Source organism: Nomascus leucogenys, chromosome 2 (genome assembly GCF_006542625.1).
Source record: "Nomascus leucogenys isolate Asia chromosome 2, Asia_NLE_v1, whole genome shotgun sequence".
In the NCBI taxonomy this organism is placed as follows: Eukaryota; Metazoa; Chordata; class Mammalia; order Primates; family Hylobatidae; genus Nomascus; species Nomascus leucogenys.
This window is the reverse complement of record NC_044382.1, coordinates 141,029,064-141,051,091: the sequence shown is the minus strand read 5'-3', so window position 1 is coordinate 141,051,091 and position 22,028 is coordinate 141,029,064. Positions and strand designations below refer to the sequence as shown.

Below are 22,028 nucleotides of genomic sequence, written 5' to 3'. Positions count from 1 at the left end.
ATTTGTAGACTGGGTCTGGACGAATGCTGGGGACTCCAGCGAGGAGCTAGTGAGGACAACAGGCACCTCACCTCACCCAAACCCAAACCTGCGAGCCCTTCCCGGGTCACCCACGCTTGCTCGAGCTTGGACTACAACTCCCGGCAGAGCTCGCGGCAGGGGGAGTGCCCGCAACCGCGAGGAGCGAGGGTGACTCAAACCGAGTGACGGAAGTGAGCGGGGGCGTGCCTGTTTGTGGCAGGCGCGGTGCAGCAATTGGAGGACCCAGGAAGAAGCGGCGGAGCCTATTCTTGGGTCAACCAATGGCTTGCGTTCAGGAGCAACCGGGGCACGGGGCGTGTCAGGGCTGATTCTCGGGCTGAGTGGGGCGCACGGTCCCGGGATACTGGGGACGGCGGGGTGGGAGGGCGCCGTCCTGGGGCCGTGGCCGCAGGGCGGGGGAGATGGCGGCGCGATGGAGCAGTGAGAACGTGGTTGTAGAGTTTCGTGACTCCCAGGTGAGCTGGAGGCCGAGTGGAGCCCTCTGGGCATGCGTCCTCCCCGCTTCCCCTCCCCCACGCGGCTGCTTCCGTCCCGGGGGCTACGGGGAGACCCTCGGCCCCGAACTGAGGAGGTGGGCGGGGCTTACGCGACCTCTTAGACCCGGTCGAGTGAGGGAAGACGACCATTGGGGGCAATCGGGGCGGGCACGGACGGAGTTTCGGGGCTCCCTGCGCGGATAGGGGAGTGGGATCCGCCTTGTGACACTGAGGCACAGACTGCGCACCGTGAGTGCTGAGGGGAGGCTTCCCACGATCAGGGTACGGAGCGAGGGGATGACGGCTCCCCGAGGCCTTAGCCGCGTGTGGCGACTTAAGGCAAGTCTCGGGACTCCTCTGAGCCTCAGCTGCGTGGACTTAACCCTGCTGGGGTGAATTCGATGAAACACTGTTTTCAAAGTGCCTGTTGCAGCGTCTACGCGATTAAGTGGTTCTTAATGCCATCATAGTGGAAAATACCGTGTAGTAGATACGAGTGACACTGCACGTGTTGCCTGAGTTCGAATCCCGCAGCCCTTACCGTGTCATCACTTCCTACACGTCAGTTTTCTCACCTGTAGAAGGGAGATCGTCGTACTTACAAGATTGGCATAAATATTTTATTTTTTAATTTTCTATTTTATTTTATTTTTTTTTTTGAGATGGAATCTCACTCTGTTGCCCAGGCTGGAGTGTAGTGGTGCCATCTTGGCCCACTGCAACCTCTGCCTCCCGGGTTCAAGCTATTCTCCTGCCTCAGCCTCCCAAGTAGCTGGGATTACAGGTGTGCACCACCATGCCCAGCTAATTGTTGTATTTTTAGCAGAGACGGGGTTTCACCTTGTTGGTCAGGCTGGTCTCGAACTCCTGACCTCAAGTGATCCACCCCCCTTGGCCTCCCAAAGTGCTGGGATTACAGGCGTGAGCCACCGCGCCTGGCCTATTTTATTTTATTTGAGACAGGGTCTTGCTCTGTCACTCAGGCTTGAGTGCAGAGGCGTGAATCACCGCTCAGCCTCAACCTCCCAGACTCAAGCTATCCTCCCACCTCAGCCTCCCTAGTAGCTGGGACTGCAGGCGCACACCAACACGCCCGACTAAATTTTCATTTTTTTTTTGTAGAGACGGGGTCTCCCTGTGTTGTCCAGGCTGGTATGGAACTCCTGGGCTCAAGCGACCCCCCTGCCTCAGCCTCCCAAAGTATCGGGATTACAGGTGTGATCCACTGAGCACAGTCTCAAGTGAAGATTTTATGTGGTCATATGTTTAGGATATGTGGCACAGTAACCCTCAAGTAACCAAGTGTGCATGGTAACCCTCAAGAAATGTTAGCACTTACTAAAGAGTTTTATCATTTTTCTTTGCCATGTCTTACATATGCCAGGCCTCCTTCGAGGCGCTTTATCTACATCTTTTTCTAATTCATAAAATAACCATGCAAGGTAAGTAGGTGTTATTCCTTTTTTCAAAAGTGGAAACCGATCCCCTTTTGACTGATCCCAGTGACTTGGCTAACGCTTCCCATAATGTGGCCAATGGCATTGGGATTTGGATGCTGGATCCTACCCCAGAGCCTTTGTTTAGCTCATTGGACTACTTTACTCATAGTGGGTAGCTCTGAACCTGTCATATACATCCCCTCTTCCCCAGCACCTAGGACAGTGTCTTGGTGATTCTCTTCGATTTTAAATTTATTTACCTTTTTTTTTTTGAGACAGAGTCTCACTGTATGACCCAGACTGTAGTGTAGTGGCATGATCTCGATTCACTGCAACCTCTGCCTCCCAGGTTCAAACGATTCTTGTGCCTCAGCCTCCCGAGTAGCTGGGATTACAGGCGCGTGCCACCATGCCCGGCTAAGTTTTGTGTTTTTTTCTAGAGACAGGGTTTCGCTCTGTTGGCCAGGCTGGTCTTGAACTCCTGGCCTCAAGTGATCCATCTGCCTTGGCCTCCCAAAGTGCTGGGATTACAGGTGTGAGCCACTACACCTGGCCTATTATTTTTTGTAGAGACAGGGTCTCTTTGTGTTGCCCAGGCTGGTCTTGAACTCCTGATCTCAGGCGATTCTCCCACTTTGGCCTCCCAAAATATTGGGATTACAGGTGTGAGCCACTGTGCCCGGCCATTGTCTTCGTTTATTCAACTAATATTTATCAAATACCTTCTGTGTGCCACACTTTTATTCACTCATTTATTCAACAAGGATTTAGTGAGCTCCCATCAGGTATACACTGTGCCAGGCACAGGTGATTCATACTGAGGGAGATCTGGATTAGTATAAGTGGGTGATGTGGTTTCTTCTTTCCGAAACCCCATCCTGTCTTTTGCCAGAGAATGAGTGAGTGGAGGAGCTACCCACCATTTTGCTCTGTGGTGCCCTCTGATCAGTAGCTTCTATTGAGAATTTGAGCGGTAGCATTTGGATTAAGGATCCCTAAGTACTGTCAGCACGGAGTCTCCATGAGACCTGCTCTCCCTAGGGAGGCGCCAGACTCCTAGGGAAAAGGAACCATATTCCTGTTTTCTTTCTTGTTAATTGCTTTCACTGGGGACTAGGACAGAATAGAATTGTGTATCATGCCTCTAAGCTTGCTAATTTGGAAACTACTAATCTGCAAACCCTTTAATTTTCACAGAAACCCAGGTAGTCTCACCCCTGCCTCTTTATAGAGATGTAATTGAAGAGACCTGCAGAGAGGGTGCCGACACATATATTAGGATGCTATGAAGTCGTAGCAAATAATTAAACCTCAACAGCAGTTGTCATAGTAAGAGAACAAAGTAAATTGGGTAATTTTACTGCCTTGCGGGAGTTTCTGTTTTTTTGTTCTGATTTTTCTATTTACAAGGCTTCCTCTTTATGGGAGTTAGCATGGTTTTGTGGGTGATTCTGGTGATGATTGGAAGGGGCAGGAACCCATTTTATTAACTATTTTGTTAATGTAGAAAGAAAAAGTTAAAACTCTTCATAATGCCTTTATGAATACGAGCAATAAACTTTTCAAAACGCTCCACATCTTTTCAATAATAATTTTATTAAAAAATTTTTTATTACACTATTCAAATTTCTTTCATTTTGCATTTTTAAAAAAATAGGGATAGGAGTCTCTGTATCTTGCCCAGGTGGTGTTGAACTCCTGGGTTCAAGCGATTTTCCTGCTGCAGCTTCCCGATGTGCTGGGATTACAGGTATGAGCCACCGTGGCCTAAAAAATATACACATATGGCCAGGTGTGGTGGCTCACGCCTGTAATCCCACCACTTTGGGAGGCTGAGGTAGGCGGATCACCTGAGGTCAGGAGTTTGAGACCAGCCTGGCCAACATGGTGAAACCCCATCTCTACTAAAGATACAAAAATTAGCCAGCCGTGGTGGCACGCACCTGTAATCCCAGTTACTTGGCAGGCTGAGGCAGGAGAATCGCTTGAACCTGGGAGGCAGAGGTTGCAGTGAGCCGAGATCTCCCCACTGTACGCCAGCCTGGGAGACAGAGTGAGACTCCGTCTAAAAAAAAAGAAAAAAATACATACATATATGTATATATACGTATATGTATTTTCTAAAAAAATACAAAAAATATATACGTATATATGTGTAAGACAGGGTCTTACTCTGTTGCCCAGGCTGGAATGCAGTGGTGCAATCTTGGCTCACCTCAGCCTCAACCTTATGGTATCAAGTGATTTTGCCACCTCAGTCTCCTGAGTAGCTGTGAGTACAGGTGCACACCACCAAGCCCCACAATTTTGTGTGTGTGTGTGTTTTTTTTTTTTTTTTTGAGACAGAGTCTGTCTCTGTCACCCAGGCTGGAGCGCAGTGGCGCGATCTCGACTCACTGCAAGCTCCGCCTTCTCGGTTCACGCCGTTCTCCTGCCTCAGCCTCCCGAGTAGCTGGGACTACAGACGCCTGCCAAGACGCCCAGCTAATTTTTTTGTATTTTTAGTAGAGACGGGGTTTCACTGTGGTCTCGATCTCCTGACCTCGTGATCCGCCCGCCTCGGCCTCCCAAAGTGCTGGGATTACAGGCGTGAGCCACTGCGCCCGGCCTAACCATCTTTCATACTGCAGATTTTTACAGAGCACCTCTGTGTACAAAGCACCTTGCTGGGTGCTCTGGGAGAAATGGAAGAGACCATGCTCAGCAGGGGCTCATCAGCTAGTGGGAGAAGAAAGATGTGTATAGCAATAACTAAACACAAAGCAAGTTGTGGCAAGTTCTGTGATGGAGGGGCAGAGAAAGTGCTTTTGGAAAAGGTAGAACCTGCTTAGGTCCCTGGGAGAGCTGGGTTTTTTTTGTTTGTTTGTTTGTTTTTGAGACAGAGTCTCTCTCTGTTGCCCAGGCTGGAGTGCAGTGGCGCATCTCGGCTCACTGCAAGCTCCGCCTCCTGGGTTCACGCTACTCTGGGAGAGCTTCTTAGGGGAGGTATGTCTTGGGACTTAGATGATAAGTAGAATTAAGTGAAATGACAAATGACAAGGTGTCACATTGCCTGCCTTTAAATTATACTACAAGACTGTGGTAACTCAAACAGCATGGTACTGCTACAAAACTAGACATATAGACCAATGGAACAGAATAGAGAACACAGAAATAAAGCTACATACCTACAACCAACTGATCTTTGACAAAGTTGACAAAAATTAACAATAGGGAAAGGAGGTCTAGACCAGCCTAGGCAGCATGGTGAAACCCCATCTCTACTAAAAATACAAAAAATTAGCTGGGTGTGGTGGCATGCACCTGTGGTCCCAGGTATTTGGGAGGCTGAGGTGGCAGGGTCACTTGAACCCAGGAGGCGGAGGTTGCAGTGAGCTGAGATTGAGCCATTGCACTCCAGCCTGGGCAAAAAATTGAGACCCTGTCTCAAGAAAACCCCCCAAAACCCCACAAAAATTAGCAGGCTGTGGTGGGAGGATCATTTGAATCTAGGAGTTTGAGGCTGCAGTGAGCTGAGATCGTGCCGCTGTACTCCAACCTGTGTGACACTTTGGGAGGCTGAGCTGGCGATCACCTTAGGTCAGGAGTTCGAGAGACCAGCCTGAGAAACAAGGTGAAACCCTAAAAATACAAAAATGAACCGGGCGTGGTGGCACATGCCTGTAATCTCAGCTACTTGGGAGGCTGAGGCAGGAAAATCGCTTGAACCCGGGAGGCAGAGGTTGCAGTGAGCTAATGCTATTGCACTCCAGCCTGGGCAACAAGAGTGAAACTCCGTCTCAGACAAACAAACAAAAAACAGGCCGGGTGCAGTGGCTCACACCTGTAATCCCAGTACTTTGGGAGGCTGAGGTGGGATCACAGGGTCGAGATTGAGACCATCCTGGCTAACACAGTGAAACCCCGTTTCTACTAAAAATACAAAAAATTAGCCGGGCGTAGTGGCATGCACCTGTAATCCCACCTGCTTGGGAGGCTGAGGCCTGAGAATCACTTGAACCCGGGAGGCGGAGGTTGCAGTGAGCCAAGATCGTTCCATTGCACTCCAGCCTGGGTGACAGAGCGAGACTGTCTCAAAAAACCAAACAAATATGTATTATATATATATATATTTATAAGTAGCCAATTTAAATTTAATCTGTAAGTGGATATAAAATGCCACTTTACATCTCTAACCTGTTTTTAATCCGCAGCAGGCACCTTTGTTCAGACGGCTGGGAAATTCTATCTGAGTCATTGCAGGGCTTCCCCTCCTCACTTGCAGTGTGGTCATACAGAAATCCTACAGTCCCGTGGTTCTTAACCCACGTCTAGAATTCCCCACCTGGTGTGCTGAGGGTGGAGAGGGCTTTGATTGCAGACTCCTTTCCCCAACAAAGCACTCACTTTCTCTGGTTAGGTCATTTTCACTTCCTCTGCTCAGTGTTCCCTTTCTCCATTCCTTCTTTGGGACAGCTTAGTGTAAGCTTCCTCACTGTGCTCCTGCAAACACGGTGGTAACCTGTTTTTTCTAGGGTAGTGGTGGGGAAAATCACCTAGGTAGTGTTGTGGTGGTAGTTTTTCTTTTTTTAAATAACTTCCTCTGATATGAGTGAGTTACGATAGTCTATTTGCCTGTTTTTTTGTTTTGCTTTGTTTTGTTTTGTTTTTGAGACAGAGTCTTGCCCTGTTGCCCAGGCTGGAGTGCAGTGGCAAGATCTCAGCTCACTGCAGTGGCAAGATCTCAGCTCACTGCATGCAGCCTCCACCTCCTGGGTTCAAGCGATCCTCCTACCTCAGCCTCCCGAGCAGCTGGGACTACAGGTGCGTGCCACCACACCTGGCTAATTTTTGTATATTTAGTAGAAATGGGGTTTCACCATGTTGGCCAGGCTGGTCTTGAACTCCTTACCTCAGGTGATCCACCTGCCTTGGCCTTCCAAAGTGCTGGGATTACAGATGTGAGCCACTGCACCCGGCCCAGATTTAGCATCTTAAAACAACATCCATTTATTAGCTCACAGTTCTGTAGGTCAGAAGTCCAGGCACTCTCAGCTCCTACATGCTGTCTCAGGTCCTTGCCATGTCCTTTTGTCTTTGCAGCCAGCAATGATAATCTTCATGTTGAATCTCTCACCCTTTTAATCTGTGACTTCCTGTCTCTGACATCTAGACGTAGATTTAAAGGGCTGATGAGACTCAGTCTCTCAGTCTCCCCATCCTCTAACTTTTCATCATCCCAAATAGGAGCTCTGTACCCATTAAACAGTAACTCCGCATTCTCTACTTCCCCAGACCCTGGCAACCTCCGTTCTACTTTTTGTTTCTATGAGTTCATCTGCTTTAGGTGGAGTATTGTCCTTTTGCATCTGGGATACTCAGCATGTTTCCAGCCTTCATCCATGTTGTAGCATGTATCAGAATTTCCTTCCCTTTTAAGGCTGAATAATATTCCATTATATGTCTGTACCACATTTTGTTTATCTGTTCCTCCATTGGTGGACATTTGGGTTGTTTGAGGGCTTTCTATCTTTTTTTTTTTTTTTGAGACCGAGTCTCGCTTTATTGCCCAAGCTGGAGTGCAATGGCATGTCTCGGCTTACTGCAACCTCTGCTTCCCAGGGTGAAGTGATTCTCCTGCCTCAGCCTCCTGAGTAGCTGGAATTACAGGTGCCTGCCACCACGCCTGGCTAATTTTTGTATTTTTAGTAGAGATGAGGTTTCACCATGTTGGCCAGGCTGGTCTCGAACTCCTGACCTCCGGTGATCCACCCGCCTTGGCCTCCCAAATTGCCAGGATTACAGGCATGAGCCACCGTGCCCGGCCGAGTTCTGTCTTAAGATCAACTGATTGGGACCTTAATTACATCCGTAAAATCCCTTCCCAATAGTAGCTAGATTCGTGTTCAGTGAATGTTGAATAGCAGGGAAAAGGTGTGTATATACCAAGGGCCTGGAATCTTGGGGGCTATCTGTTAGGATTCTGCCTACCACAGACTTCCCAGAAAGATTACACAGGTGTTGTTGGAGGAACCGTCTTGCCCTCCTTATCATCTCCTTACTGTCTGTAAATTGCACAGAGGAATCCTGGAAATGGCATCTCATTTCACTGCCTGCCTTTCCTTCTGGGCTTCTCTCTGCTCCTGACTCTTGTGCAGTGAAGGATGCATATTAATCACTTTGCAGCCTCTGGTGAGAGTACTCTGGCTTCTTGTCGCCAATATTACTTATGATGTTTCTTGAGGGTAGACGACTTGAGAAACCCACTAAATAAGGCCGGCGAGGGTGAGGGAAAGAATGTGCTTACCATTTGTGATTTGTGATTGTGGCAGAATGTATAAAATGGATTCTTCATTGATACTCTCTTGGAGAGAACTTAGAGCATTTAATAACCAAACAGTGGCACAAACTGTTTCATGATACTGGCATGAGAGTGCAGCAGGATTTGAACTTGTCCAAAGAAATTCGGGGCAATAACTGCCCGAATTAAAATAAGCCTTGTGCTCAGCCTGAATGCACATTCTTTGGACTCAGTGCCATCTCTTGGGAGTTAGACATTGGGTCCTGAAACGATGTGATAGTGCTCCCTGGGAATTGGGAGACCCAGGAAATAGAAACTAGTTAAATGCACTAGAAATTTCAGAGCGAATGTGACTTGGGGATGTCAGTATCAAGCATATGACCTTGGATTCAGCAGAGGTGGTGTTTGAATATTGCCAACTGCCATATGGCTTGAGGAGAAGTCCATGCCCTTTGGAAAGTCACGGGTATCTTGGGTGTGTGTGGGGTGGGGGTGTCCAGGTTAGGTTTCAGTTGGAAGAAGGCTCTTTGTACATAGTAGCTGCTGTTTTCTCTGAGCTAGTCAGCCTCTCCATGGGTTCCAGGACTTCTGCCTCTTCAATGTATTTATTTTTATTTATTTTTTGAGATGGAGTCTCACTCTGTTGCTCAGGCTGGAGTGCAGTGGCTCGATCTCGACTCACTGCAACCTCCACCTCCCGGGTTCAAGCGATTCTCCTGCCTCATCCTCCTGAATAGCTGGGATTACTGGTGCCCGCCACAACACTGGGCTAATTTTTGTATTTTTAGTAGAGACGGGGTTTCACCATGTTGGCCAAGCTGGTCTTGAACTCCTGACCTCAGGTCATCTGCCTGCCTTGGCCTCCCAAAGTGCTGGGATTACAGGTGTGAGCCACCCCGCCCAGCCTGTCTTTTTAATTTAGAATGTACCAGCTTGGTTGTGTGTAGTCTTGGTGTGGGGGTAATAGATAGCAACTGCCCTGTTGTCAAAAATGAACGTGTACTTGGGAGGCTGAGATGGGAGGATCACTTGAGACCAGGAGTTCGAGTCCAGCCTGGGCAACATAGGAAGACCCTGTCTCTACAAAAAATAAAAAAAGTGAATGTGAAATTTGGTTGCAAATTAGAAGTGGGTGGGTAAAAGCATCCACTGTAGAGAACTAATGATACCTGTGAACTGGGGACTTCTTGGGAGATAGGAAGAGGAAGAGCCACAGAGACCTCTGCCTTCTATCTCCGGCTGGGTTTGCTGGCAGCGCTGACGCTGTGTTCTCTCTCTCAGGCAACTGCGATGTCTGTGGACTGTCTTGGGCAGCATGCAGTGCTTTCTGGGTAAGTGAGCTTGCCGAGTTTCCCTGCTACGATTTCTGGAAATGAATTGCAAATCAGGGGGTTTCTGGGAACTTGGAAGCTATTCTTATATTTAAGGATTATGATCATAGGGTTTAGTTCTGATATCTTGTTTGCCTCAGGGCTACTTGGAGGGATTATTTGCAGTTTATTTTAATCTCTGTCCTAATAGGTAAGCAATAAAACACCTTTGAAGTTTTAGTGACTGGTAGCTTGAACTTGAAACTGCAGTTTTCTGTTTACTACAAGACTGAAGGATGTTTGCTACTACATACCTGAAGGATGTAATCTATTTTGGTGAAGCAGGTGGTTCCTAGGATTGAAGGAATCTGAGTTCCAGTTTGACGGTGCCACTAACTGTGAGCCCCTGGACATGTATTCAGTTTGGCTTAACTGGACTTTGGTTTTCTCATGAAGGAATTTGATTTCGTCATGAAGGAACTGAATGACATAGTTTCTGTAGCATCTTCTGGCTCAAAATTTTTAAGACTCTGGCAATTAAGGGCCATCTCTGCTTTTCTAATAACCCTAACATTGTACTATTGGAATAAAATGTAATAATCAAGCCAGGCATGGCCTGTAGTCCCAGCTACTTGCGAAGCTGAGGCAGGAAGATCACTTGAGCCAAGGAGTTCAAGACCAGCCTGGTCAACGCAGCAAGACCCCATCTCAAATAAAATTTTTTTTTTTTTTTTTGTGACGGAGTTTTGCTCTTGTCGCCCAGGCTGGAGTGCAATGGCATGATCTCAGCTCACTGCAACCTCTGCCTCCTGTGTTCAAGTGATTCTCCTGCCTCAGCCTCCCAGGTAGCTGGGATTATAGGCGCGTGCCACCACGCCCAGCTCATTTTTTGTATTTTTAGCAGAGACAGGGTTTCACCATGTTGGCCAGGCTGACCTCGAACTCCTGACCTCAGGTGATCCACCTGCCTTGGCCTCCCAAAGTGCCTCCTAAAGTGCTGGGGTTACAGGTGTGAGCCGCCGTAACTAGCCAAACATTTTTTTTCATGGTCATGGTCCCCTTTCCCTTTTGTGTTGCTCTCGAGTACAGTCCTTACCTCCAGGATCCACTGTTTTCATTAATGTAGTTGTTTATGAACCCATTTACAAATCAGTGAAAATATTTTCTTTTGTGTCAGCTTCATTACTTTATTTTGAAATTGTGTTTTAATTTACCTTTTTTAAAAAGCATACAACATGGTAAACATGTAAAAATTTCAGAAGGATATACAATGACAAGTAAATTTCCTTCCTACCTCTGGCCACCTCCCTGGAGAAAATTATTGATATCATTTTTTTGTGTGTCATACTGGGTGCCTAGATAAGGGAAAGTTGGTATCTGTTTTCTGCCTCCAGCTCCCTACTCTTTTTTTTTTTTTTTTTTTTTTTTTGAGATGGTGTTTCGCTCTTGTTGCCCAGGCTGGAGTGCAGTGGCACGATCTCGACTCACTGCAACCTCCGCCTTCCGGTTTCAAGTGATTCTCCTGCCTGGGATTATAGCCTCCCGAGTACCTGGGATTATAGGCGCCCGCCACCATGCCCAGCTAATTTTTGTATTTTTAGTAGAGATGGGGTTTCACCATATTGGCCAGGCTGATCTTGAACTCCTGTCCTAGTGATCCGCCCGGCTCGTTCTCCCAAAGTCCTGGGATTACAGGCGTGAGCCACCGTGCCTGGCATACATTTTTACTATTTTTCAACATGATCTTGAATCTTTATATTTCATTTTCTTTCTGTTTTTTCTTTTTTTTAGAGATGGGGGTCTTGCTTTGTTGCCCAGGCTGGTCTTGAACTGCTGGGCTCAAGCAGTCCTCTCACCTTGGCCTCATTTCATATTCTCTCTCTCTCTCTCTCTCTCTCACCCTTTCTCTCTTTCTCCCTTTTTCCCTTTCTTTCTTTTGAGACAAGGTCTCACTCTGTCGCCCAGGCTGGAGTGTAGTCGCTGATGTGATCTTGGCTCATTGCAGTCTTGACATCCCAGACTCAAGCAATCCATCTGCCTCTGCGTTGGCCTCTTGAAGTATTTTCTTTTCTTTTTTAAAAAAATTTAATTTAATTTTAAGTTCCAGGGTACATGTGCAGGATGTGCAGGTTTGTTATGTAGGTAAACGTGTGCTATGGTGGTCTCCTGCACCTGTCAACCCATCACTTAGGTATTAAGCCCCAAATGCACTAGCTCTTTATCCCAATGCTCTCCTTCCCCCTGGGCCCCCAACAAGTCCCAATGTGCATTGTTCCTCTCCCTGTGTCCATGTGTTCTCACTATTCAGCTCACACTTATAAGCGAGAACATGTGGTATTTGGTTTTCTGTTCTTGTGTTAGTTTGCTGAGGATAATGGCTTCCAGCTCCATCCATGTCCCTGCAAAGGACATGATCTTGTTCCTTTTTATGGCTCCATAGTACTCCATGGTTTATATGTACCACATTTTCTTTATGTAGTCTATCATTGGTGGGCATTTGGGTTGATTCCATGTCTTTGCTATTGTGAATAGTGCTTCACTGAACATATGCATGCATGTATCTTTATTTTTATTTGTATTTTTTTTGAAGACAGAGTCTCGCTCTGTCACCCAGGCTGGAGTGCAGTGGCATGATCTCTGCTCACTACAACCTCTGCCTCCCGGGTTCAAGCAATTCTGCCTCAACCTCCTGAGTAGCTGGGACTACAGGTGCACGCTGCCACGCCTAGCTAATTTTTTATATTTTAGTAGAAACGGGCTTTCACCATGTTGCCCAGGCTGGTCTCAAACTCCTGAACTCAGGCAATCCACCCACCTTGGCCTCCCAAAGTGCTAGGATTACAGGCGTGAGCCACTGTGCCTGGCCATGTCTTTATAATAGAATGATTTAGATTCCTCTGGGTACATACCCTATAATGGGATTGCTGGGTCAAATGGTATTTCTGCCTCTAGGTCTTTCAGGATTCTCTCACCACTTCTATACAACACAGTATTGAAAGTTCTGGCCAGGGCAGTCAGGCAAGAGAAATAATGAATATTCAAATAGGAAGAGAGAAAAAAAAAGAAAAAAGAAATAAATAGAGAGGAAGTCAAACTGTCCCTGTTTGCAGGTGACATGATCCTATATCTAGGAAACCCCATTGTCTCAGCCCAAAAGCTTCTTAAGCTGATAAGTAACTTTAGTAAAATTTCATGATACGAAATCAATGTGCAAAAATCACAAGCATTCCTATACACCAACAATAGGCAAGCAGAGAGCCAAATCATGAATGAACTCCCATTCACAATTGTTACAAAGAGAATAAAATACCTAGGAATACAGCTAACAAGGGAAGTGAAGGACCTCTTCAAGGAGAACTACAAACCACTGTACAAGGAAATCAGAGAGGACAGAAGCAAATAGCAAAACATTCCATGTTCATGGATAGGAAGAATCAATGTCGTGAAAATGGCCATACCTCCCAACGTAATTTATAGATTCAATGCTCTTCACATTAAACTACCATTGACATTCTTCACAGAATTAGAAAAAACTATAAAATTCATACGGAACCCAAAAAGAGCATCTATAGCCAAGACAATCCTAAACAAAAAGAGCAAAGCTGGAGGTATCACACTACCCGACTTCAAACTATCCTACAAGGCTACAGTAATCAAAACAGCATGGTATTGGTACAAAACAGACACACAGACCAATGGAACAGAATAGAGATATCAGAAATAAGACTGCACATCTACAACCATCTGATCTTTGAGAAACCTGACAAAAACAATCAATGGGGAAAGGATTCCCTGTTTAACAAGTGGTGCTGGAAGGACTGGCTAGCCATATGCAGAAAATGGAAACTGGACCCCTTCCTTAAACCTTATAAAAAAAATAAACTCAAGAATGGATTAAAGACTTAAATGTAAAATCCAAAACTATAAAAACCCTAGAAGAAAATCTAGGCAGTACCATTCAGGACATAGGCATGGGCAAAGATTTTATGACACAAACACCAAAAACAATTGCAACAAAAGCAAAAACTGACAAATGGGATGTAATTAAACTAAAGAGCTTCTGCACAGCAAAAGAAACTATCATCAGAGTGAACGGACAGCCTACAGAATGGGAGAAAATTCTTGCAACCTATTCATCTGACAAAGGTCTAATATCCAGAATCTACAAGGAACTTAAACAAATTTACAAGAAAAAAACAACCCCATTAAAAAGTGGGCAAAGGACGTGAACAGACACCTCTCCAAAGAAGACATTTATGCAGCCAACAAACGTATGAAAAAAAGCTCATCATTACTGATCATTAGAGAAATGCAAATCAAAACCACAATGAGATACCATCTCTCGCCAGTCAGAGTGGCAATTATTAAAAAGTCAATAAACAACAGATGCTGGTGAGGCTGTGGAGAAATAGGAATGCTTTTACACTGTTGATGGGAATGTAAATTAGTTCAACCATTGTGGAAGACAGTGTGGTGATTCTTGAAAGACCTAGAACTTTCATTTTCTTATATTGGGTTTGTTGTTGTTGTCGTTTTGAGACAAGGTTTCACTCTGTTGCCTAGGCTGGAATGCAGATCATGGCTCACTGCAGTCTCGACTTCCAGGGCTCAAGTGATCCTTCCACCTCAACCTCCAAACTGCTGGGACTGCCGGCATGTACCACCATGCCTGCCTGGCTAATTTTTTTTTTTTTTTTTTTTTGTAGAGGCAGAGTCTCCCTATGTTGCCCAGGCTGATCTTGAACTCCTGGGCTCAAGTGATTCTCCTGCCTTGGCCCCCCAAAATGCTGGGATTATAGATGTGAGGTGCTGCACCTGGCGTTTTCTTATACTGAATTTTACAATATGTGTAGTAAATTGTATGAAGTGTGGTAAACTTAAGTAAATAGCTAAAATTTACAAGTATATATACTCATGTAATCACCATTCTGATTAAGATACAGAAATTTTTTTTAAAACCTTGGAAGCTCCTTCAAATCTGGAAATCTGTATCTTTTCGTTTAGAGAAATTTTTCTGTATTATGTCTTTGATCATTTTCTCCCTTTTATTTTCCCATTTTCTTTTTTTTTTTTGAGACGAAATCTTGCTCTGTCACCAAGGCTGGAGTGCAGTTATGAAAACTTGGCTCACTGCAACCGCCGCTGCTTCCTGGGTTCAAGCGATTCTCATGCCTCAGCCTCCCAGGTAGCTGGGATTACAGGTGAGCGCCACCACGCCCAGCTAATTTTTGTAGTTTTATTATTAGAGATGGGGTTTTGCCATGTTGGCCAGGCTGATCTCAAACTCCTGACCTTGGGTGATCCACCCACCTCAGCCTCCCAAAGTGCTGGAATTACAGATTGAACCACGTACCTGACCTCATTTTCTCTTCTCATTCTTTCTTGTTGGAATTCCTACTAGTAGTCAGTGTTGGATATCTTGTATGACTTTTCTTCTGGCCTTGTTGTCAGTTTTGCATTCTGGGAGTTTTAAACTTTAGCTTCTTTTTTTTTTTTTAGATGGAGTTTCACTCCGTTGCCCAGGCTGGAGTGCAGTGGCGCGTTGTTTGCTCACAGCAACCTCTGCCTTCCGGGTTCAAGCAACTCTGCTGCCTCAGCCTCCCAAGTAACTGGGATTACAGGCTCACACTGCCATGCCCACTTAATTTTTTTGTATCTTAATAGAGACAGGGTTTCACCGTTTTGCCCAGGTTGGTCTCAAGCCCCTGAGCTCAGGCAATCCACACACCTCAGCCTCCCAAAGTGCTAGGAGTACAGGCGTGAGCCACTGCGCCCGGCCTAAACTTTAGCTTCTAACACTACTTCCAGATTTAAAAAAAATTTTCAACTATTTTAATTTTCAAAAAATTTCAACTTTTGTTTTAATGTTTATTATTATTTATATTGTCTCTTAACTCTTGGAGCATATTGGTTCCAAGATTTTTTCTCTTCTGCATTTATCGCTGTTTCCTTTGAATTCCTTCTTCTTCCTTTCTCTCTTTTTTTTTTATTGTTATTATTTTGGAGGGCAGTGGGGAGGCAAGGGAGGAGTTTTTTCTGTTCTTTTTCTGTTTTGTCACCTAGGCTGGAGCGCAGTGGTGCAATCATGGCTCACTGCAGCCTTGAATTGCTGGGCAAGCAATCCTCCCATCTCAGCCTTCTCAGTAGCTGGGACTACAGGCACATGTACCACACCTGGCTAATTTTATTTTATTATAATTTTTTTTTTTTTAATGCAGATAGGGTATTGCCAGGTTGCCCAGGCTGGTCTTAATTCCGGGCGTCAAGCAATCCTTCTGCCTCAGCCTGCAGCACTAAGAGTTCCAGTGTGAGTTGCTGCTTCCAACCATGAAGGCTTTTTTTCTTTCTGTTGTGTTAGTCTCTATCCTTCAGGTATCCTCCAGTGACTGAGATCGTTGGCTGCTAATGTTAAAGAGCAACTGGCATCTCTCTTTAAGTGGGTAGATGGCGGAGGAGATCAGGTGGGAACCAGGCCCTGTTAGTGGATGTCCAAATGTCATTATCTCCAGGGTTTTGTTGTTGTTTGCTTGCTTTTGTTTTTTCCTGGGCTGGTCATTTTCTCCTGAGAAGTCTCTCTGAAGAGTAGAAGGCAGAGTTGTGAGTGCTGCATAGAGAGAGGAATGACTTAGTGCAGCACTTCCCACTTCTCAGGTGTGGGGCTGCTCTAGGGGAGAATAGCACCCACTCTCCACTGAGGCAGCCACCTGGCTGGATGGGTTGCACATAACCCTCTCCTTAGTGGGTTTTTTTTTTTTTTTTTTTTGAGATGGAGTTTTGCTTTTGTTGCCCAGGCTGGAGTGCAGTGGTGCGATCTCGGCTCACTGCAACCTCTGCCTCCCAGGTTCAAGTGATCCTCCTGCCTCAGTCTCCCTAGTAGCTGGGATTACAGGCATGCACCACCATGCCTGGCTAATTTTTTTTTATTAGCCAAGGGTTTCTCCATGTTGGTTGGGCTAGTCTCGAACTCCCGACCTCAGGTGATCCGTCCGCCTCGGCCTCCCACAGTGCTGGGATTACAGGCGTGGGCCACTGTGCCGGCCTCCTTAGTGCTCTTTCAAACAGGTCTCCTAGTTTTGTTCTGCTTGTTGTTTTCTACCTTTTTTTTTTTTTTTTTTTTTTTTTTTTTTTTGGATTGTTTCCCCTAGTGCAGTGCTCTTCGCTCACTGCAGCTCCCTCCGTTCCGCCTTCTCCTCCTCGCCTCCTCTCAGCCCCCCCCCCGCTATTTTGTTTTTTAGTGGTTTCACCGTGCTCGATCTCTGCTCTGATCCGCCCCTCGGCCTCCCAAGTGCTGGATACAGCGTAGCCACCGCCCCTCCCTGCCTTGTCTTGAGACTAAAGCCTCCAGTTGGGGGGAAGCAACTTGCTTTGCACTCACTTCTCTCTCCATGTACTTTGGTTTTATTTAGCTTTTTTTTTTTTTTTTTTTTTTGAGATAGAGTCTCAGCCTATTGCCCAGGCTGGAGTGCAGTGGCGTGATCTCAGCTCACTGCAACCTCTGCCACCCAGGTTCAAGCAATTCTCCTGCCTCAGCCTCCTGAGTAGCTGGGATTACAGGTGCCTGCCACCATGTCTAGCTAATTTTTTAGTATTTTTAGTAGAGACAGGGTTTCACCATGTTGGCCAGACTGGTCTCCCACTTCTGACCTGAGGCAATCCGCCCACCTTGGCCTCCCAAAGTGCTGGGAATAGAGTTGTGAGCCACCATGCCTGGCCTATTTAGCTTTCTTTAGATCGATTACCATTTGTCCATCTGCTTTTCATTTCCTGTCTCATTTTCTTTGTCTTTGGAGGTTTTTTGTCTTCTTTACTCTTATTGTAGTGGAGCATTGGGGAAAATGAAGATAAACACCTATGTTCCATCAGGTGTGTTCACCCTGAAGTGCCCACTTTCTGCCTTTGTACATTTACCGTGTAAGGTCTCTGCACCCCCCTGTTGATACGCACCTCACATGTATAGCTACTAGCCTTGTCCTGTTGTTCTTCTGATGGGACGATGGCAGCTGGCCATCGCAGGATCAGGTGATTCCTTTGGAGCAGGCCAGAGATTCTATGTGATATTTGTTCTGCACTTCCTTAGAAGTCCTGGAAATTCTGTGAAATTGTGTATTCCCCTGGCTTTTCTTCTTCTCCCTCCATCATCTCTCCTCAGAGTTCTGCTACCACCTAGAGTTTTGTATGCCATTTCCTGGCTCTTCTGAGCAGGGATAATTAATCTTTTTCTTCATTTTTGAGCTTGCCTATTCTCATTGATCTCCAGGGGCTTGGAGTGGTCTCTAGCAAAGAATCAATAGCTGATGGCTGCAGAGATGTTGATTCACACACCAAGGATACTTTACTTAAAAAAAAATAAGTGCATGCAGAACCTCCCTGTTTTCAGATCCTTTATGTTAATTGGCACCTTGAATATTACTGGCACTTCATATGTTATTTTAATTATTCCTTTTTGTTGCTATTGTTAACCCTCTTGATAGATTTAGTTTAGTTTTCTTGACAAGGGAGTAGTAAGGGGAATTTTGAGATTTTCTGCTTCTACAGGATTTTGGCTTAGTGATAAGTGATATGTTTAATTTAACTCACATTTGTTGAGTGCAGAGCACTGTGCCTCGTGATGTGAAGCATACAAAGATATTCAAGACGGCCAGGCACGGTTCCTCGTGCCTGTAATCCCAGTACTTTGGGAGGCTGAGGCGGGTGGATCACCTGAGGTCAGGAGTTCGAGATCAGCCTGGCCAACATGGTGAAACTCCGTCTCTACAAAAAATGCAAAAATTAGTTAGGCGTGATGGTGGGTGCCTGTAATCCCAGCTACTTGGAAGGCTGAGGCAGGAGAATCGCTTGAACTCGAGAAGCGGAGGTTGCAGTGAGCCGAGATCGTACCACTGCACTCCAGCCTGGGTGACAGAGCGAGACTCTGTCTCAAAAAAAAGAAAAAAAAAGATATTCATTCTCTGAACACTTAGTTGACTCAGGACAAGAGCTTTAAATTAGTAGTCCTGCTACAAGATAAATGCTGCGGTCAAAATGCAAACTATGCAATGGGAGTAATGTGGAATTAATTAATTTAGTAATTAACCCTAGCTGGGGGATTGGAAAAGGCTGGGAGAAGGGCAGGTTTGAGTTGAATCCAGGGGAGGAGGCTCGACTCTCATGGATGGATGTGGTAGGGAAGGCCATCTCTGGAGGTGGGACTCTCACAGGGACACTTCTTCCCTTTGTGTGATAGCCACCTTGAGTTACACTTGTCACTTCTTTGCCTTTCAGAGTAAATAAATGCCTTGTGTGTTTGGGTTTTTTGGAGCACTGCTTGCAAATTGTATGCAATTCCAATTGTGCTTTTCTATCTTAATGCTAATGATGTTGTGTTTTTATCCTATTATAATGTTGATATTGGTCTCTAGCCGCAGATTCTTATACATCGTCAATCTAGATGCCCCTTTCGAAGGTCACCGAAAGATCTCTCGCCAGAGCAAATGGGACATTGGAGCTGTGCAGTGGAATCCTCATGACAGCTTTGCACACTATTTTGCAGCTTCGGTGAGCTTATTTAAGGAATACAGGAGAATGCTGTTAAATGTGTCATCTGGGGCTGGCAGATCTATGTCCTGTGTAGAGAAGAGAATGCAGTCCTCATTGCTCATTTGGAAAAGAGGTTTGGATGGTTCTGAGAAAAAGGCAGAGGCAAGTTACGGATTAAATATATGTGGGAATGGTTGCTGGTCACATCGGTGTCAGGCCTTGTATTTCTAGGGACTGAATTCAGATTTTGAAAGGGAAACAGGCAGATGCATCCATTTGTGTGAGTGGTGAGAACCTGTTTCATCAGCAGCAATATAACTAGCCAGCGGCCAAATGGCAGATGACTTTGAAAGACATTCTAAGGAGGGTAACTGGTGAGCTGGTGTGGAGTTGACCTTCATTGCTTTCAGAGGGATCAGAAGACTCCCCCTACCCTTCCATTCAAAGGAAGGGATTCTTCCTTGATTGGGAATCATTAGATTTCGTTAACCCCATCAAATTTTATGTGCCTGTTTATGTGTGATTTTTTTTTCCCCTAGGGAAAACATGTATAAGTTGTGTTAGGTTTTCTAATACAAAAATCTTTTCTTTATACAAAAAGATTGTGGACTACAACCTCTCTGGCATCTTTCTCCAGATTCTGTGTCACATTGTATTCTAGAATAATGAGAGATCTAAACTTTTTGCTCTTTTTGCACTGGGCTGGCAGGAGAGTATTTAAAGGAATTCTGATTCACCAGGGGCAGGACCACTGTACAGTCTGTCTCAGTCTGTTCTTGTCAGGAAAGGCAGTCTGCAGAAGGAAAGCATCTGAGCAAAGAAAGAAGTGCAACTTTGTCAGCTTGAGAAGGAACAGAAAGCCGCCCTTCCCAGCTATTTCCAAAATAGGATCTGCCTTTAATTGTGGATGTCCGAGGTTGCGCTGATTTTCAGGGCTATTCTGAAAGAGAAAGGGAGAGGCAGTCTTTCTGCCTTTCTACTCTCAGCCTCTTTCCTGGGTGATAGAAGGAGCTCTTTTAGTTGGTTTATACCTCGGGACCCTTATTCCCCTCTCACCCTCGGCCCCTGATCGTCTAGTCCAGGGTTTTTTAACCTTGGCACTACTGGCTTGTTAGGTCATTCTTTGTGGTGGGGGCTGTGCTGTGCGTTGTAGGAAGTTCAGCAGCATCCCTGGCCCTACCTACTAGATCTCAGTAGTATGCTCCCCTCCCCTTGTTATGACAATCAAAAATGTCTCCAGACACTGTCAGATGTCCTCTGGGAAGCAAAAGCACCTCTGATTGGATTTAGGCTGACGCCTCAGTAGTTGTACTCAGTGGATTAACACTGCATTTGTTTGGGAGTGCTAACAAAGACAGCCTTTTTAAAATTTGTTCTTTAACCATTAATCATTTTAAAGTGAACAATTCAGTATCCTTCACTGCATTCACAGTGTTGTATAACCACCACCTCTATCCAATTCCCAAACATTTCTGTCCCTCCAGGGTAAAACGCTTTATTCATTAAGCAGTTTCTCCCCATTCCTCCCTCCATTGCAACCCCTGGCAACCACTAGTCTGCGCTCTGTCTCAATGGCTTGATCTATTCTGGATCTTTCATAGACATGAAATCATAAAATAAGTGGCCTTTTCTGTCTGACTTCTTTTACTTAGCATATGTTTTGAAGTTCATCCATGTTATAGCAGGTATCAGAACTTCATTCCTTTTTATGAGTGGATAATATTCGATTGTGTAATTGTTTATCTATCCGTCCATCCATCAGAGGACATTTGGCTGGCTATTGAATAGAGCTGGTATGAACATATGTGTGGATGTACTTGTTTTCACTTCTTTTGGGTAAACACTTAACAGTGGAATTGCAGGTTCATATGGTAATTCTGTGTTTAACTTTTGGAGGGAACCACTAACTGTTTCCACAGTGGTTAACCTTTTATACTCCCATCAGCAATGTACAGAGTTCCGATTTTCCCACATCCTTTCCAAAATTTATTTTTTGTATTTTTTAAAAATTATAGCCATCCTAGTGAGTGTGAAGGTGTGAAGTGGTACTTTATTATGTTTTTTTGTTTGTTTGTTTTGAGACAGAGTTTCACTCTTGTTGCCCAGGCTGGAGTGCAGTGGCGTGATGTCGGCTCACCACAACCTCCACCTCCTGGGTTCAAGCGATTCTCCTGCCTCAGCCTCCCGAGTAGCTGAGATTACAAGCACATATCATCACGCCTGGCTAATTTTGTATTTTTAGTAGAGACAGGATTTCTCCATGTTGGTCCGGCTGGTCTCAAACTCTCGACCTCAGGTGATCCACCCACCTCGGCCTCCCAAAGTGCTTGGATTACAGGCATGAGCCACTGCACCCAGCCTTATTGTGGTTTTAACTTACATTTCCCCAGTGACTAAGGATGTTGAGTATCTTATTGGCCATGTATATGTCATTTTTTTGGAGAAATATCTGTTCAAGGCCTCTGCCCTTTTTCTTTTTTTTTTTGAGATGAAGTCTCGCTCTGTCGCCCAGGCTGGAGTGCAGTGGTGCTGTCTCAGCTCACTGCAAGCTCCACCTCCCAGGTTCACGCCATTGTCCTGCCTCAGCCTCCCAAGTAGCTGGGACTACAGGCGTCCACCACCATGCCCGGCTAATTTATTTGTATTTTTAGTTGAGACAGGGTTTCACCCTGTTAGCCAGGATGGTCTCGATCTCCTGACCTCATAATCCATCTGCCTCAGCCTCCCAAAGTGCTGGGATTAGAGGCGTGAGCCACTGTGCCTGGCCTTGCCTCTGCCCTTTTTCGAATTGGGTTGTTTGCATTTTCACTGTTGAGTTGTAGTTCTTTATATATTCTGGATATTAGACCTTTATCAGATGTATGATTTGCAAATGTTTTCTTCTCTTTTGTTGATTGTCTTTTTACATTCTTGACAGTGTGATGCACAAAAGCTTTAATTTTAATGAAGTTTATCTGTTTTTTCT

The 22,028-nt window shown here is 45.5% G+C and overlaps 1 protein-coding gene across 2 annotated transcripts in view; it reads left to right on the top strand.

The window, feature by feature from the left end:
- The first annotated feature begins 314 nt into the window (after positions 1-314).
- WDR59 (WD repeat domain 59) overlaps positions 315-22,028 on the top strand; it is a 99,839-nt gene continuing 78,125 nt past the window's right edge. For both annotated transcript variants that reach the window (XM_030818861.1, XM_030818854.1), the window contains exons 1-3: positions 315-497; positions 9,519-9,568; positions 18,946-19,081. In XM_030818861.1, coding sequence (XP_030674721.1) covers positions 444-497; positions 9,519-9,568; positions 18,946-19,081 — 240 coding nt within the window. In that variant the 5' untranslated portion in view covers positions 315-443. The remainder of the gene's footprint in view (positions 498-9,518; positions 9,569-18,945; positions 19,082-22,028) is intronic.